General features: G+C 37.5%; 1 protein-coding gene across 1 annotated transcript in view; it reads right to left on the bottom strand.

Annotated features, from left to right (window-relative positions):
• ARHGAP42 (Rho GTPase activating protein 42) overlaps window positions 1–16,151 on the bottom strand; it is a 145,344-nt gene that overhangs the window by 53,937 nt on the left and 75,256 nt on the right. Inside the window, exon 4 of the mRNA XM_027900083.1 lies at window positions 9,642–9,713. Coding sequence (XP_027755884.1) covers window positions 9,642–9,713 — 72 coding nt within the window. The remainder of the gene's footprint in view (window positions 1–9,641; window positions 9,714–16,151) is intronic.

Here is a 16,151-nt window from a genome sequence, read left to right as displayed (position 1 = left end):
CCTCAGTTCCAGAAAGACATTGAGGTCCTGGAGCAGGTCCAGAGAAGAGTAACCAGACTGGTGAGCACAAGTCCTATGAGGAGAGGCTGAGGGAGCTGGGGTTGTTTAGTCTGGAGAAGAGGAGGCTCAGGGGTGACCTCATCACTCTCTACAACTACCTGAGAGGAGGTTGTAGCCAAGTGGGGGTTGGTCTCTTCTCCCAGGCAATAAGTAGGACAAGAGGGCACGGGCTTAAAGGTCTGCCAGGGGAGGTTTAGATTGGATATTAGAAAAAAGTTCTTTACAGAGAGAGTGATCAGGCATTGGAATGGCCTGCCCAGAGAGGTGGTGGATTCATCGTCCCCGGAGGTTTTTAATATGAGGCTGAATGTGGCACTGAGTGCCATGATCTAGTAATCACAGTGGGGTTGGATCAAGGGTTGGACTTGATGATCTCGGAGGTCTCTTCCAACCCAGTTAATTCCATGATTCTATGATTGCAGACATTTGATAGAAATCAATAGAGCTATCGATGCTGAGCAGAAAGTAAATGACAAGGGAAAATATGACTCAATCCTAAAACATCAATTACAGGAGAGAAGAAGCCAACTCAGATTTGAGGAATGCTATTCTTCAAAAATAAAAGTCAATCAGCAATAACACGTTGTGATTTAGAATATTCAAAATGCTGAAGTCGTTGAGCTATCAACACTATCCATGGAAACCTGTTAACATTAATGCTTACAAAAGCAGACCAGAGAGGAGACCTTCTCTCTAACAGTAGAAACTAGTTGTATTTTTTCTCCATTATCTAGTTCCAGTATGAGCTTACAGAGCTTCTTAAAGGTCATTCAAAAAATAAAACATGTTTTCTATTTTTTCTGCTTAATTTCCATACACCAAATTCCATTCAGTTCAGATGAAAATGTGGAGCAAATGGAGAGAAAGGAAACTTTACAGGAAAAGACAAACTTAACATCATTGCACAGGTCTGGTGGTTTGGAGCTGACTCTTCAGTGCAACTGTGTCCCCCACGGACAGTGTGGAAAGAGAAAAGCAGATTTAGATTGCATGGTACTGAAGTGGACTGGTCTTATCCACAGGGAACAGGCAACTCTAATTTTTGCCTAATCTTCCATGTCAGCACTTGGAGTAAGCAGAAATAAAGCTCTCAGTTTCACTCTATTTAGACATCTAGAAGTCAGCCTTTCAAGTTCAGCAGTCACACCAACTTGTTATCAAACTGCATCAACAGTGAAAAATGGCTTGTTTCCCTTGAGTCTCTAGTTCTCATACAAAAGACAGAGAAGATAGTTTGGCTCTACAATTACTAATCCACAAGTGCACAAAAATGCTAATGATACAGTATCCAGCTGCTACAGGCACAACAACTGTAGCATGATCTTTGCACTTGACTGTAAGGCTCACTTTCATTCTAACAGTCAGAGAGGTGTATGTCTTAACTACAAAAAAAAACCATCAAATTTTTAAAACTGTATTAAACTACTCAGCAACGTCCCTTGGTTCTCCACCAATGTCCCTTTCCAGCCACTGCTGCTTCTCTTTGTCTCTTCCTCTGCCTCTCTAAAAGGCCATCACCCATTCCCTGAGCAGCTGCCCTTGTTGGCAATCTCACACCTGATGTTGCTGCTCTCCTTGCTTGTGTTCCTCCCATCTGCACTGGCTTGTTTTCCTTCCCATGGAGGCAAACAGCCACTTCAGGTTCTCCATGCTTCCTTTCTTATGCTGGATTCTTCCACAAATGAAGTGTATTTCAGAAATGTCCCCATACACCAGTACACTAAAACGTCAATGAAGAGGCCACTTCCTCTGCACAGTTAACATCTTTGCTTTGTGTACTTACAGCAAAGATAGAACAAAAAAAAAGCTCCAAAGAACATAATGTCATTCAAATAAAGCCATTCCAACAGACTAGCTTATAAGTTCACAAGCTCACTGCTTTATTTTAAAAATTGGAGATAAAAATATCTCCTCCTTAACGAGCAATTTCTTTTTTAGAACACTCTTTGGGAATCTCCTGTCTATGCCAACCAATCAGCCAACATCACTGATTTCTGTGTGCCAGCAGCACGTTCAGCACAGCTCATGGTCCCACGGCACCTCCCACATCATCGCAACAGGACTGCAATGCTGACCTGAGGAAGAACTTAAGGCGTGCTATGAGAAATTTTTTAGATTAATACACACAACTGGAAGCTGTGCTGTTTACAGATACTAAAAAAAAAAAAATAAAGAAACAGTCTGGGGCCAATGTCAGAAGTGATTTTGTTTTGTTTTGAAAGCATCTATTTTCAGAGTCTCTTTTACAACACTGATAAAGGAACACAAAATATCACTTTGGGGTGAAAAGTTATGCCTCCCCAGTGGTGTTGTTAAGCCCAAATTGTGCTCTCAGTTTACTTCTTAGGGGGGGTTGATCTTCTCATCAAGACAACTATTTGAGACCACCCTTTCTTGGCAAACTCCACAGGAACAAATGGTATATAACCTGACAGATCCTGAAATAACAAAGCTAGTCATTTGGTGGAAAGATGGATCTTTTGATGCTCCCATATCTACACCAAGACACATTAAAGTTTCAAGTAATGATGCCCCATCTTTTTGTTACAGTACAGAAGTGATACTTCCCAGATACTATCATCCATCCTTAAATCCTCCTAGAGATTCCTAGCAACAACCTTTAGACATGTTTTTCAGGTGTGGAACATAATCTTTTCCATGCTGTGTCTGAGAGAAGGCTGGAAAAGACATAACAGATGAGTAGAACTACTGCTCCCTATTTGGCAAATTCTTCATGCCTTGAAACGCTCACTAAGAAGTTCAGTTCCCCTGTGAACTGGAAATTAAGTTAAGAGGCGAATGTCCTTGTTCATACTTTTAATCAGAGCTCAGGAGTCCAGCAGAATTCTAGCAGCTGTGCAGGGTCAGGATGCAACCTTCCTGAATCCTTCCCATGACACAAGTTACACCGGCTGCAGTAGATTAGCAAAAAAACCACCTTAATTTAATTAGAAAACGTACAAGTTTTCTCGCATTTTTATGTTCTTTTATTGGGCTGATACTTGCTACCTAAGTTTTTAATGTTTTGTTTTATTAAGTGCAGATTTTTAAAAAATAAATGGTTCTTTTTGCCAACTAAAATACATTGCATGCTCACTTAGGCAATTCCACCAATTAAATTTATTCTAAGCCTTAATTCCTAAATGTTATGGCAGAACAGTAAATTATTTTCCTATTTACTACAGGGCACTAATTTATTTATCCTTAATTTATATCTGCTTTCTTTAGGATGCAAATTAGAATTTTATTAAACTGCAAAAAAACACAGCTTCAGAACCTGGTTTTAGTCAGTGAGCCAGTTAATCATACTAACTTACAACAGAAAGACTGAATTTAACAGAATTTATTAAAACTGATTTTGCACATAACATTAACTGCATTCCTTACAAATACCTGCAGTTAACAGACTGAACCAACAGTTTTTAATCACTGTGTCCATAATCTTTTAGTTATGAGATTTCTTAAAAGAATACACTAGAAGAAAAAAAAGCTTTTAGGATTGTTTTGGGTTTTTTTTGGGTTTGGGTTTTTTTTTTTTCCCCTTTAACTTCTTACAGGTTTATCAACTTTGAATGAAACAGTAATTAAACTGAAGAAAACTGCAATGAGAAAGTAATTTTGCTGCATTTGCAGAACAACAAGAACTGTCACAAGTAGACCAGTTGCTTTAAAAAACTCTGAGTTCAGGCACTCATCCAGTGATATCTCCCAGTTTAATTGGCTTTACACAGGAGAAAGTAAGACTTCTTGAAAAGATGAGGTGTGTGCATGCTAGGCTCTTCACTGCTATCTGTGAAATTTCCCAAATATTTCACATACAAAAGAGCAAAAGAAGAAATGGCTAATTTTACTGCGGCATTACAATTATTTTGTACTTTGTAAAAAATAATTTTAATAGAGATTACCAAATTGACACAGGTCTTTAACTGTTTTGTATTTCCATAAATATATTTGAATAATGAAGGGAAAATAAAATACATTTTATCTATTTAAAAAATATTTTTTATTCTATAAATTTTCATTAAATGCAAATTACAAAGGGAAAAGCAGACAGCTGCAGCTGATAAAGCAACAATTTCCCTACTCCAAATTTTTAGGACTCATTTCAGAGAAGGTTCTATAAATAGACACCGAAATCCAGAGAGAAACAACAAAAATCAAAATGAAGTAATATACATTTTTAACAATATTTAATTTGAAGAAGTTTTCATATTTTCAACTTAAAACTGTCACAAACAAAAGTTACTATTATAAAACCAATATTTTAATAAGAATAGGTCCCTAATTTCTCAGTTCTTGCATCTGTCAATACTAGTTTAAATATGATATCAGATTAGACAACATATCCGGAATTATTTCTTAGATAAAAATGTTCCAGGACATTTGAGTTAAATGTATATTTATAAATGCAATTTACAACTCTTTCACAGTTCATAAACTTTAACCAAAATTGAGGATTTATGTAAGTAAAAGTAAAGCCAAAGAAAATTTGTACTTTTCCACCTACCAGAAACAGATCCCTAATAACCTATAATACCTAAAGAGACTGCCACTTGAGTTATTCATCAGTACAGCAGATTTTTTGGTATGCAGTTGTCTCATGACCACTCAGTTCTTCATGCTCAGTCGTTTCACCTTACACTTTCTTCCCAATACTCTAGTCCTCCTCCTCCTCTATCTAGGTAACCTACATCAACATCACTAGATATTTTTTACCTGATCACTACTGAAAATAAAACAGACCGATCTCAAATTGCCCCATGAGACCTTCTAATTAGCAGCTTGTCTTTAACCAGACAGTCTCTTCCATAAACAAAACTCTCTGCCCTCTTCCTGTTAGCCAGTTCCTCCGACAGATTAGATTTCTCATACTAAGCCCCTTCTAAACTAAATTATAATGCCTCAAGTGAAGTGCTTTAAAAGCCTTGCTGAAATAGAAATAGGTTTGATGCCTTGCATTTTTTTTGCCTACAGAATAAGCTATCTTATCAAAAAAGGTATCAGGTAACTCTGGTAGCAACCATTTTTGAAAAACTGTGTTGCATTTTAACTCAAAGCATTTGGACATCAATTATCCTGGCCCAGCCTCTCTTTCTTATTCCTTCCCCTGGCCCTCTCCCACCATGGTTCAGACTGACATTAAAATATACCAGATCTAGTGGACTCAAGTACCAAAGCTGGAGTAACAGACACAAGCAATGAAACACCTTTTACCATAACTACCAGAGCAAGGTCATTCATTTATCTCAGTTAAAGGATCATAAGTGCTATAATTTGATCAGATACCAAGGAAACCTGTTCAAGAAAGGGGCATTCTGGTATTTCTAACCAATCTTAGATAACTATCTAAAATTCTGATTTGACAGTTTTTGGACAGACCCTGAAAAATGGGTTTTTTGTTTGTTTTACCCTTCTCGATTTCCAGACAATACAAATCAAACACGGAGAGAACGTGCCAGCTCCCGCATGCCTACATGTGCGGATAGATATGAGCAAAGATGCAGGAAAATTAATCCCAGCAGTGAATATGGATTTGTTTCCCAAGTAGAAAAGAATTCACAGCTTTCTGTAAATGAATGAAATTAAATAATAATAAAAAATAATCCTCCTGGCCAAAATAAATTATTTTATGAATCAAATAAATGGAATTGTAAGGAGGAAACAAAACACTCCTTTTAAGTCTTAAAACCAAAATTGCTTCTGTTGTCTTTGATCTGATTTAAGTTGTATTAAAGGTCAACGAACATTGGAACAAATGTTGCTAAATGCTGTACTCAATGGATAAAAAGAAAGATGAAAGTTTGTCTTTATTGTCCATAACACATCACACAATGAGCTCACCAAAGTCACCAGCTGGGGCCTCGCAAACCACATTGACCAAATAAGGCAAAAGGCTTCGTGCCTGGAATCCTTTCCCAGTTACCTCACCCGGCTTCTGCTTGCCTTTCTACAGTAATTGCAGAGGTCATTTTTTTAAACTCAGATGGAGTAAATCAACAGGCTATCCAATGCAAAACTGGGTTCGTGTAGTCTCTGGAGAGAACTCAGCTTTATTTAAACTGAGTGTGTGCAGAAAAGGAATAACTGAAATATGTGCAATAAAAACAGAAGAGCAAGTAGTATAAATCGAGAAGAGCAAGAGATGGTGATTTGTATATTGCTGTTTAGGTTACACATACTAATGTTTTATGGTGAATGTTTCTCAAATTTGTTGGGTACCTTCAGGTTTTTAAAGTGCACCTGAAGAATTGGTCTTTAATGTTATCTTATGACGTTCCAAAAACACTTGAACTTTGCACTCTGAGTTTATACTGTCCTTGTATTGAAATATAGCTCCGTAACATCAACAGGATATATTGTATCCTCCATATTCTCTTTGATTTCTGTGACAATATTTTTTGCTTAAACATGCTAGAGTTTTGAAGAAAAAATGAAATATTCTCATTCTCTATTAAGCATAACTATAAGATAGTTGTAAGTACTTCATCGTGGTAACAAAAATTATTTATTATTATTAAAACAAAATTTATTTTCTCTTTTTTTTCCCTACACATGTGTGGATGGGAGGGGATGGGTGGTTTTATCTCCAGCTGAATTTCATCTGGTATTTTAGAAAAGAAAAAAAAAAAGCCCAGCAAGCGCTTTTAAGCACTCTCTTGCTTAATCTTCACCTCAGCAAAACCTAACAGTAGTACCTAATATAATTTCCTATTATGTATATTGGTAAAACAACTATATTTTTCCTCCACAAAATTTGGAAACACAGCTTAATGGGATACTATAATTGATAATTTCAAAGTCCATAGAAGAGAGAGAGAGTCCACCCAACAGCTGCTTGCATCTCTAGCTTCTACTGACGTTGTTAATGCTAAAGGCATATACAATCAATCTCCTGCTTCTATACCTAATCTTTTTAAATGTTAGTCCATAAGATATTATGATGCAAATTGATTGTAAAGTCACAGCTCTAGAAATATATAAAATGGCAAAGCTATCTGCTATCCTGTGCAGTTTGTAGCATTTAGCTTCTCTTCAGAGAGGAACATATGCACAGAAATGTTTTAGGGTTTTGGAGGGGAGAGGGGTGATAGAGAAACAGATGCAATTTTGTGTTTGATATGAATACAGTTCTACACACTACAGAAAAAAAAAATACAGCTCACACTTGGTATTTCAGAGCAAAAACTAACAATTGATACATGGTCCACGCAGCTGATGCAGAAGACTGAAAATAAGAAGTGACCTTCTCAGTGTTCTGTGAAACTTGCTGCTGAAATCCAAATAAAAAGAAAGCATCTACAGTTTTTGCTTGTCTATCAGTGCAGATCACCCTAGAAGAGTTCAGAGAGCCAAATCTCTGTACAAACCTTCATTAACTGCAGATAAATAAGTAGGAAGCTCAACTCACAAGAGTTCATGAATGCTTAAGGGTTGATCTCAGTGAATGGAAGTGAAGGTAAGAGATCTGACCATGTTCTCAACTTTACTATGAGTTTCACAAGGTCCAGATTTCTACTCTATTTCATATGGGTGTCATTATTCCTAGATCACAAGTTATTTTGTAAAAAACTGTACTGAAAGAAATTAATTTCTCACTTCTTTGTGTTGATACCATTTAGTTAAAAGCCAACTGTAATTGCTTCAACTGATAAAAATCAATTCAAAGGTGAATGTTTGTATTGCACTTGGTTATGAAGAAGGTCTGAATCTCTAATTTCTGAGTTTGGCAGTTGAACTCCACGTGCAGTAGAAGAAAATATGAGTTTATTTGACATTTTATAAAACAGTGAGCTGGGAGAGCTCTCTATAGGGTATCAGTGTGAACTGCCTAAAACACAGCTCTGCATAACAAAACCCCATTAGACACTGATATAAGAGTTAGTTGAGCCAGGCTCTCCCCTGAACTCATTCTGCATACTGTTGTGTGACCACAGACAAATCAAAACAACTGCTGTAAGAGGAGCAAATGGCCATATTTTATCTGGAAGAGATATGGAAAAGAAACCAGCCATTGCAACATATCAAACAGAGAGGACTCAATCTGTCCTGTAGTGCCCTGCCTTTAATGTCCAATACTTGATGGTAAAAAAACCAAGGAAGTCATATTATATATGTGTTGACATCTACTGAGCGATATTTTAAGAAGAGTGTCTTATAAAGCTCTGCACAGAGCCCTGTGAACCGCCTGTGGATTGTCTCTCTTGATGTATCTAGTCAGTTAATAGAATGATGGGTTAGGCTTTCAAACAGGATGCTCTGCAGAGAAGAATAATATATCTTAAACTATAGGAATATGAAATAAAATGGTAACACGAGGAACTGAACAAGACTACTAAAACCTATTGAAAAATAAAAATAATTTTGTGCTGGGGTTAAATTCTGGTTTATGCAGCGTAGTAAATAAACTCCCAGCCCCGCATCTCACAGCAGCATAGGGGTGGGACAAGAGAAGAATGTAGTTGTACACAAAAACATATCAAGTAAGAGAGTAAAGAACATCCATTTCAGAGAAATCTGACCCCAAGTTCACAGTTAAAATTCTTCACAAACATCTACTTAGTTCCTGTGCGGAAGCAGTTGCATCTGTTTGCTACACATTCACAACAGCAGTACGAGAAATATAAACCTTTGGTCTCTCTTTCCAATAGTTCTGTTTTTCTTCTGAGGTTGTTTTGAGTACAGCACAAGCACAACCTCACCTGCAACATCAGAGGACTTCTTCTGTACTCATTTAACCTTACAAATGGAATATTTCCCAGAAATTTTTATGAGTGCTAATGTAAGATGCAAAATGCTTCAGAATTTATGCAGGCAGAAAGAATTGTTACTAACCATACCTCCAACTTACTACCACAGCCTTTATGCATCTCTCAGAGACTGTGATCAAGGCAGTCACTGATAGCTACATAAGAATCCAGGATCAGAGGGAAAATACCTCTTCTAGATAGTTCCTTCAAGCATTTTTTCCCAATATTATCTGACTTCATGGGCTGACTACTGAACCTTGGTATAGACAACCCACACTGTTTCACAGATATAACACTTAAGACCAAAGAACTGCCTTGAATTACCGAATGGAGTACTTCCACCATGGGAATATCTCTGGAGAATATGAATATTCTGGCAAAATGAATATGAATCACTGCACTGCATCTGCCATGTAAAGAGGAGAGGGAAAGCAGAGCCAGACAGTATGCCTAAAGCACAGACTTCTATCTTTATACAATGGCCACCTGAGGGCCACTGCACTTACAGCAGCTGTTTGAACCCTCTCTGTGGTTCTGGGTTAATCCAGGATGCAGCATAATGTAAATTCAGCTAACAGAAGATGAATGCAACGCCAGATGGTAGGAATGTTCAACAGTAGCAAGAGCTGCTCCCTATGCATATTATCGGTCTTTAAGCTCCATTTCTAAATCATCTTCTCCTCTGAAGCAAAGAATTCAGTATAATTTACTAACATATTAACAAGGATGGTATCAAGTCTGTTTGAATACAAAATGCCTGTTTTCAGTCCAGCCTTCAAAACATACTGATAAACTCAAATAAACATGAAATGAAAAACAACCACAGCCACTTACTTTTGCTGCTCCTATTTGCTCTTTACGAAACTTCTCCAACGGTGCTATTAGCACATCATTAGCATTCTGGATCTGCAAAGTTAAACACAAATCATATCTTTTTAATAGAGTATTTGCAGAAAGTAGAGTCACTGTAACTCTGCCAATGTGCAAGACTGAAAAATTCAGATCTGTAACGTTCTGGTAAGAGCATATGGGCAGAAGGCAAGTAATTATGTTTTCTTTACACAAAACATACAACACCAACAGACATTAGTCTATTATGGAACATTTTCATGAATAACTAAAGCAATTGTAATGAATGCTTCTCTTCAAGATGTAGAAGGGTTTTCCCTTTTTTCCATTTCTTGCATCTCGCCTAAAACCAGAATAGAGAACGAAAACTTTCAGGAACATGTTTTGGCAGAACAAAGAAGACAAACATATTAGTACTGACAACACTGACTAAAAAAGTCTGTGTTTACAGAATCTGAAACTTTGACAGCTGAATCTTTTCGGTTATCTCTTTGGATTACATACCTAGTTACACTGAACAGAGGAGAGTGAGGCAGAGAACTCTTAAAAAGATAAGTAGACAATCTAAAAAATACTCTAGATTGCGTTCCTTCACTTTTCTAAAATAATTTAAGATGTCCTGCAGCTATTTTTATCCCTTTAACCTAAACCAGAGTTCTTAATGAAACACAGTATTCCCCTCATAGCCTCTGTTTATTTAGTGTAAATCCAGTCCTGGGAACCCCTCTCTGAAAACCATTCCCAGCAGTGACCACCCAGAGTAGTCCCTAGCCTTTTTTCTTCACACCACTTCAGTCTTTACCATACTCATCATTAGGGCTTTGGCAGGTTTGAAAGTCTGGGCAAAGCTAACATGCACCTAAACCAAACATGAATGAATACAGCTCTTGTGGTTCTTCAATAACAATGATTGATAAGTCAAATTGTCAGTTGAGCACAAAAACTTCCCAAAAGCCTGTACTAATAAACACAGAGAATAAGCCCATTGAAACACAAACACATTTTCTTTCCTCCCAAACCTAAAATTACATTTTGAAAGACCACAGAATCACCACAACTCTTAGCAGTTTCAGGAAAAGCTGAGACTCAGTTTGACACCGTAATGAAGCAAAGTCCAAGACAGCAATGGCAAAACTGGAATGCTCAATAATACAGTGATCAAAATTTGCTACATTTAAAAACAAAAATGAGGCACAGATGATAAAAAGGACTGTTTTCACTGCATTCAACATCCTCCGTCAGTTCCACTGGATCAGACTACAGAGTGACTACAGAGGTATCACCCAGCAATCTAATTGGGACTCAACAGTTTTTACAAGGTAAAATGCATAAACCTAAAAAAAAAAGATCATTTCAATTCCAAGGATCTTAAATCTCTAAAGATTAAAGATTAACAGGGGTGCAAAACTTAAATGACTTGCCTACAGCCAGGCAATGTTGCAGTGCATACACCTGGAAGCAGCAGCTCAAAGTTTTGGTAAGTTACAGACCATGTACATAGCATTTGGCAGCACTGAGAGAAATCACAAAGGCTTGTTGGAGTCCCTGGTACAGAACTGTGGATGCATTTTTTATTTTTTTTCATATACAAAACTAAGTTTTTTCTATGCCTTTTAGATTCATTGCTAAATACCTCACAGTTCAATTAAAAGAGACATATGTATTATTAAGTAGTTACTACTGATATGAGCAGTCATTGCTAGTCCTGTTGCTGGTCACTGCCTGGTAAACTAACCTCGTGTGGAGGTGAATGGCCTTCCCTTCACTCAGTGCTACCACATTGTGGTAGCACTGCCATAGTTATGCAGCCTCCATGCCACACCAAGAGACCTCACTTCATATATTGTCCTCTTGACAGCGTTAAGAAACTGTAACATGACTCCTACCCATCTCACTCAAAGCTGCTGCAAAGCAAATGAAGAATCTTGTCGGAAAAGGAATCCTGCTTCAAACACCATGGAAGAACATATTCACAGGAAGCACATTGCACTGAGAGGATTCATCTGAGAAGTAAGCAGCTTTGCTGGGATGAAGCACAGTTTTATAACTCCCACAGTTATACATGAACTGGGAATGGACAGTGGGCATTGCCAAGCTAATTGAGAGATGTCACACACTTCATCTAAACAGGGTCTGTGCCTATAAACAGATCTGCTGAGCCACATCAACAGAACACACTGCAAGCTCATCTCTGTGCTGAAAGCTTCTACTGACAAGAACTCTGATGTGACAATTCATCTCCCAGCAAAAATAGGAGCTAAGCAAGTAATAGGCTTTGATTTTAGGGAGGGAGAACATGGCAGCAAAGGACCAGAGGAAATCCCAGCAGATGCATTTCGACAGCCAGAACTATAAAGATGCAGAACACTTCACTGTGTAAAGACCTCCATCAATTTCCACCAGCTTGTGCCTAGCTTTTGGAAACTTATAGAGAAACTTTTGGAAAATTATAGAGAAAGAAGAATTTTTGCCTTACATAAGAATTTATTAATTTCCTTTTTTTTTTTTTCAATTCGCATCACTGCAACTACTTTACAGTTTTATTTTAAGGATTACAAACTGGCACACAGGCTTCCCCCCTCACCCCCTCCCCCACAAAGTAGGAACCTAATCCTCCCATAACTATTTCTGTGGAAATCTGATTGCTTTAGATAATCTGAAATTTTCACTGTGTGGTCCTAATAGAGTAAATTTCTTGCTGCCAAGATGACAATCCCTCTCCTACTCCTAGTTATTGTGCGAGGTTGAAATCAGGGACACTTGGAACAGGCAAACAATGTCAAAAAGACTGTAACAGTTTCTGTAAATAGCAATTTCAGAAACCCATGTTGTGCTTAAAATATGGATCTTATCCTTCAAAGCTTACTGAGATTAGTTACACTTTTAAAGAAGTTATACTTCCTTGATCCAACAGTTACTGAACGCTACATGGTTCCAGTGCCCAGCCTGGTAATATATGGCAGTCAATCCAAAATTGTGATTGTTTCTCTTGTTGGCAAAAGCACCAGTCTTTCTCCAGAAAAAGAAAAAAAACAAAGGAATCATACAATTTCAACTTGGTGACAGTTCCTCAGTCTTTTTTAATTAAGATGCTATGCAAGTATTAGACAGATGTATTAGGAGAATTACTTTGACAATTGAGAGCTGTATTAGATATAGTAAAAAAGAAACATATTTTTCTAAATTAAAAAACTTAATCAGATTTTTATCTTTGTCATGTATAATTCTACTTAGTTATACTTAACTCTACTTATTGATAAAAATATCATTGAAATAAGTGCCATTAAATCACCCAGAACTTGTAAAATATACTTGTAAAAGAAACACTTAAAAATTCAAACCACTTTTTCTAAGGTAGTTTGGACAATTTATGAGGTCAATCTCTGTTTGCATAACTGCAACATTTCAATACATTCTGACAGACTTTGAGACAACATGGTGATGCACCTTAAATTGTCTTTTCTGATTCTTGATAATCCACTTTTCCAACCCACACTCCTTCCCTTCGAAAATTAGCTATGAAATTGAATTAATGCACCAATACTGAGATTAAACTGGTTTTCACACATCACAGAGAAACTCCACATCTATACTTGGAAATATTTTGAGCTACCAAATTTTTAAGCTTTTCTTTTTTGACTAAAACTTTTAATCAGTAGAATGAAGAACATTATGAGAATCATTATTACACAATATCAGAAAGGGAAGAATACATTTACTGCAAACATATCTGAACATTTCAATTTCTAGATTTTCTTAAATTCAATATTAATTTTTTGAATGAGTTTTCCAATTAGATTTTTAGTTTTTCTAATTTGGGATAGTGAATGATATGCAGTCTTCTTTTACTTAAACTGAAAGAGGGCAGATAAAGATTTAAATGGAAAGAGGGTCGGTTTAGATTTGATGTTAGGAAACAATTCTTTACTGCAAGGGTGGTGAGGCACTGGAATAAAATGCCCAGAGAAGCTGTGGCTGCCTCATCCCTGGAAGTGTTCAAGGCAGGGTTGGATGGGGCTCTGAGTAGCCTGGTCTAGTCGGAAGTGTCCCTGCCCATGGAAGGGAGGTTGGAACGAGATGATTCCTTCCAACCCAAACCAATCTATGATTCTGCGATTCGAACTCCCCTGCCATGGTCAGAGACACTTTCCACTAGACCAGGGTACTCAAAGCCCCATCCAACCTGGACTAGGACACTTCCAGGGATGGGGCATCCACAGCTTCTCTGGGCAACCTGTTCCAATGCCTCACAGTAAAGAATTTCCTTCTAATATCTAATCTAAATCTACCTTCTTTCAGCTTAAACCATTCCCCCTTGTCCTATCACTACTTGAAGGCTTCTGGAAGGTTTGCCCAGCGTCTTCTCATCTCCAGGCCAAACAACCCTTGAACAGAGGCAAGATCTACTAGAAAGCATACAACCTCATTTGTGGAGAACTAAATTTAATCTTGAAAAGTAGACTTGAGATCTGAGACAGTTTAGGATACTTTTTCAATGGAATTTTAACAATTCCATATCGTGATGAAAACCACATTTTCTTGGGAAGCTCAAATCTCTGGCACAGAAAAACTTATGGTGGGGACTGCAGGAGAGAGCAAGCCTATGACTGCCAGGGCTCTCCACTTCCATAGTCAGTTTTGCCTTAAGTGTACCCACGCAGGACTCCTTTGCTGGAGACACTGGCTTACCACTCCTGTGCTCGGCCAGCCTTCATCCTACCCCTCTGTCCCTGAAGCTTTCCTTCTTCAGGATACTGTAAATTCCATGGTAGCAAGAGACTTCCCACTCTAAAGTTTATTTCTCTGATACATTCAAATCCCACAACAATTGGCCAAGCATTTAATCTGACTTCCTGCCCCTCCTGTGACTTGATGCTTAATGGTGGTAACACTACAAAATTTTAAAGGAAAAAAGACAAAAGAGAAAATTCCAAGAGGCATATGCTGTTGAACTAGAAGCTGAAGGAGAAGGGGAAAAAAATATTTAAAAGCTACTTTTTTAAAATCAGCTATTGCAGAAATTTGTATTACTGTACATATTGGAAGACACCTTACGCTTAAAATATTTCACTCAAATAGACCCCACATATTTTCATAGTTTTTTCACTCTCCTCTTCGAGAATGAATAGGATCCTTCACAAAATTAATAGCCTACCAACATTAATCTGAACTCTGTTTTTTTCCTCTGCCAGTCTCCAGTGCAGGTAACCTACAAGGCAAGTTAGGTAGATAGAATCATATGAATTGTAATTGAGACCAGAACTAACAGAAAGAAATTAATTCTTGAGTTCAGAAGGAAAAGAAACATTTCATCATTCTTGAAAGTATGTTTAGCACCAGGACTGTACTTGTACCTTTTTGTGCACTAATGCTACAAAGAAAAACCAAGAACCTCACTGAGGGAAGCCAATTCAAGGACTACTCCCAGAACTGTACTTGAAGGGGAAAAAGAAACAAAAAGAAAGAATATAAATTAACAAAATCAAAGAACAAACAGTTCCACTCATGCTAAGAAGACTGCTAAGTGGATTATAAAAACAAGCAAACCTTGCAGAGAGTACTGTGACTATCTTTGTGATCACCAACCAGATGCGACCTTGTCTCCCAAGTTGGGAAGAATATTAAATACCAGGAGGTCCTCTCAGGCTCTATGTCCCATTTGCCAGTTGTCTTTGTTCCTCACAAGTATCAGCCAAGGAAGGAAATGTTATGGTTTGCAGTCAATACCTTTTGTGAGCTCACTGACAGGAACGAGTGAGTACAAGTCATTTTAGAAATACTTCATCAAACTCTCTTCTTTTTCTCCCCTGTTTTTCTATTCTATTCTATTCTATTCTATTCTATACCCACTATTCTATTAGGCACACCATGTAACGAAAAAGAATGAAGTTTAAAATACTTTCATTACATCAGCACATGAATCATTAATAAAGTGTTTATATAAAGCACACTTCATTAACTTTGTATCCCAACAGTCTCAAAGTTGAGGCATATGCTTTCTGAGCTGTTTCCACATGCTCCTAAAGAAGGTGATGATGACCTCTGCTATCTGAGATGAGGGTATAACAAAAGTAACTATCAAATACAGCCCAACCACTCTCAAGCATCTTGCCTTTTTTCAATTATCTCAATCTCTATGGCAAACTATGACATATTTATGGTACTTCAGCACTCAGAGATCCCAAGTCCAGTACAATCTCTCATATAAACAGCAACTTGATTCTTTTAGAAGGAGGCACCAATATTATCAGTGTCTGCAACGACTGTGGAGCAGAAGCTCCTTTCTTCCTCCCAGAAGCCAAGGACTATTAATGACCCCAAAAGCCTGGACCTTTGAGACAACTCTATACTAATACTGGTTAATTTGCTTTAGGGCCAAGTCACAAAAGAGAAATATTAACTCTAAGGACTGGCATTAAGAAAATAGAGAAGGAAAAGAAGTTTGAGTTCAAATTACAGCTTCCTCATGAAATTTGGGAACTTCAGGTGTCCCCT

This window comes from Empidonax traillii, unplaced genomic scaffold (assembly GCF_003031625.1).
Source record: "Empidonax traillii isolate 1590-97213 ecotype Southwest subspecies unplaced genomic scaffold, ASM303162v1 scaffold706:size701851, whole genome shotgun sequence".
Lineage (NCBI taxonomy): Eukaryota > Metazoa > Chordata > Aves > Passeriformes > Tyrannidae > Empidonax > Empidonax traillii.
This window is presented reverse-complemented; position numbering and strand designations above follow the sequence as displayed.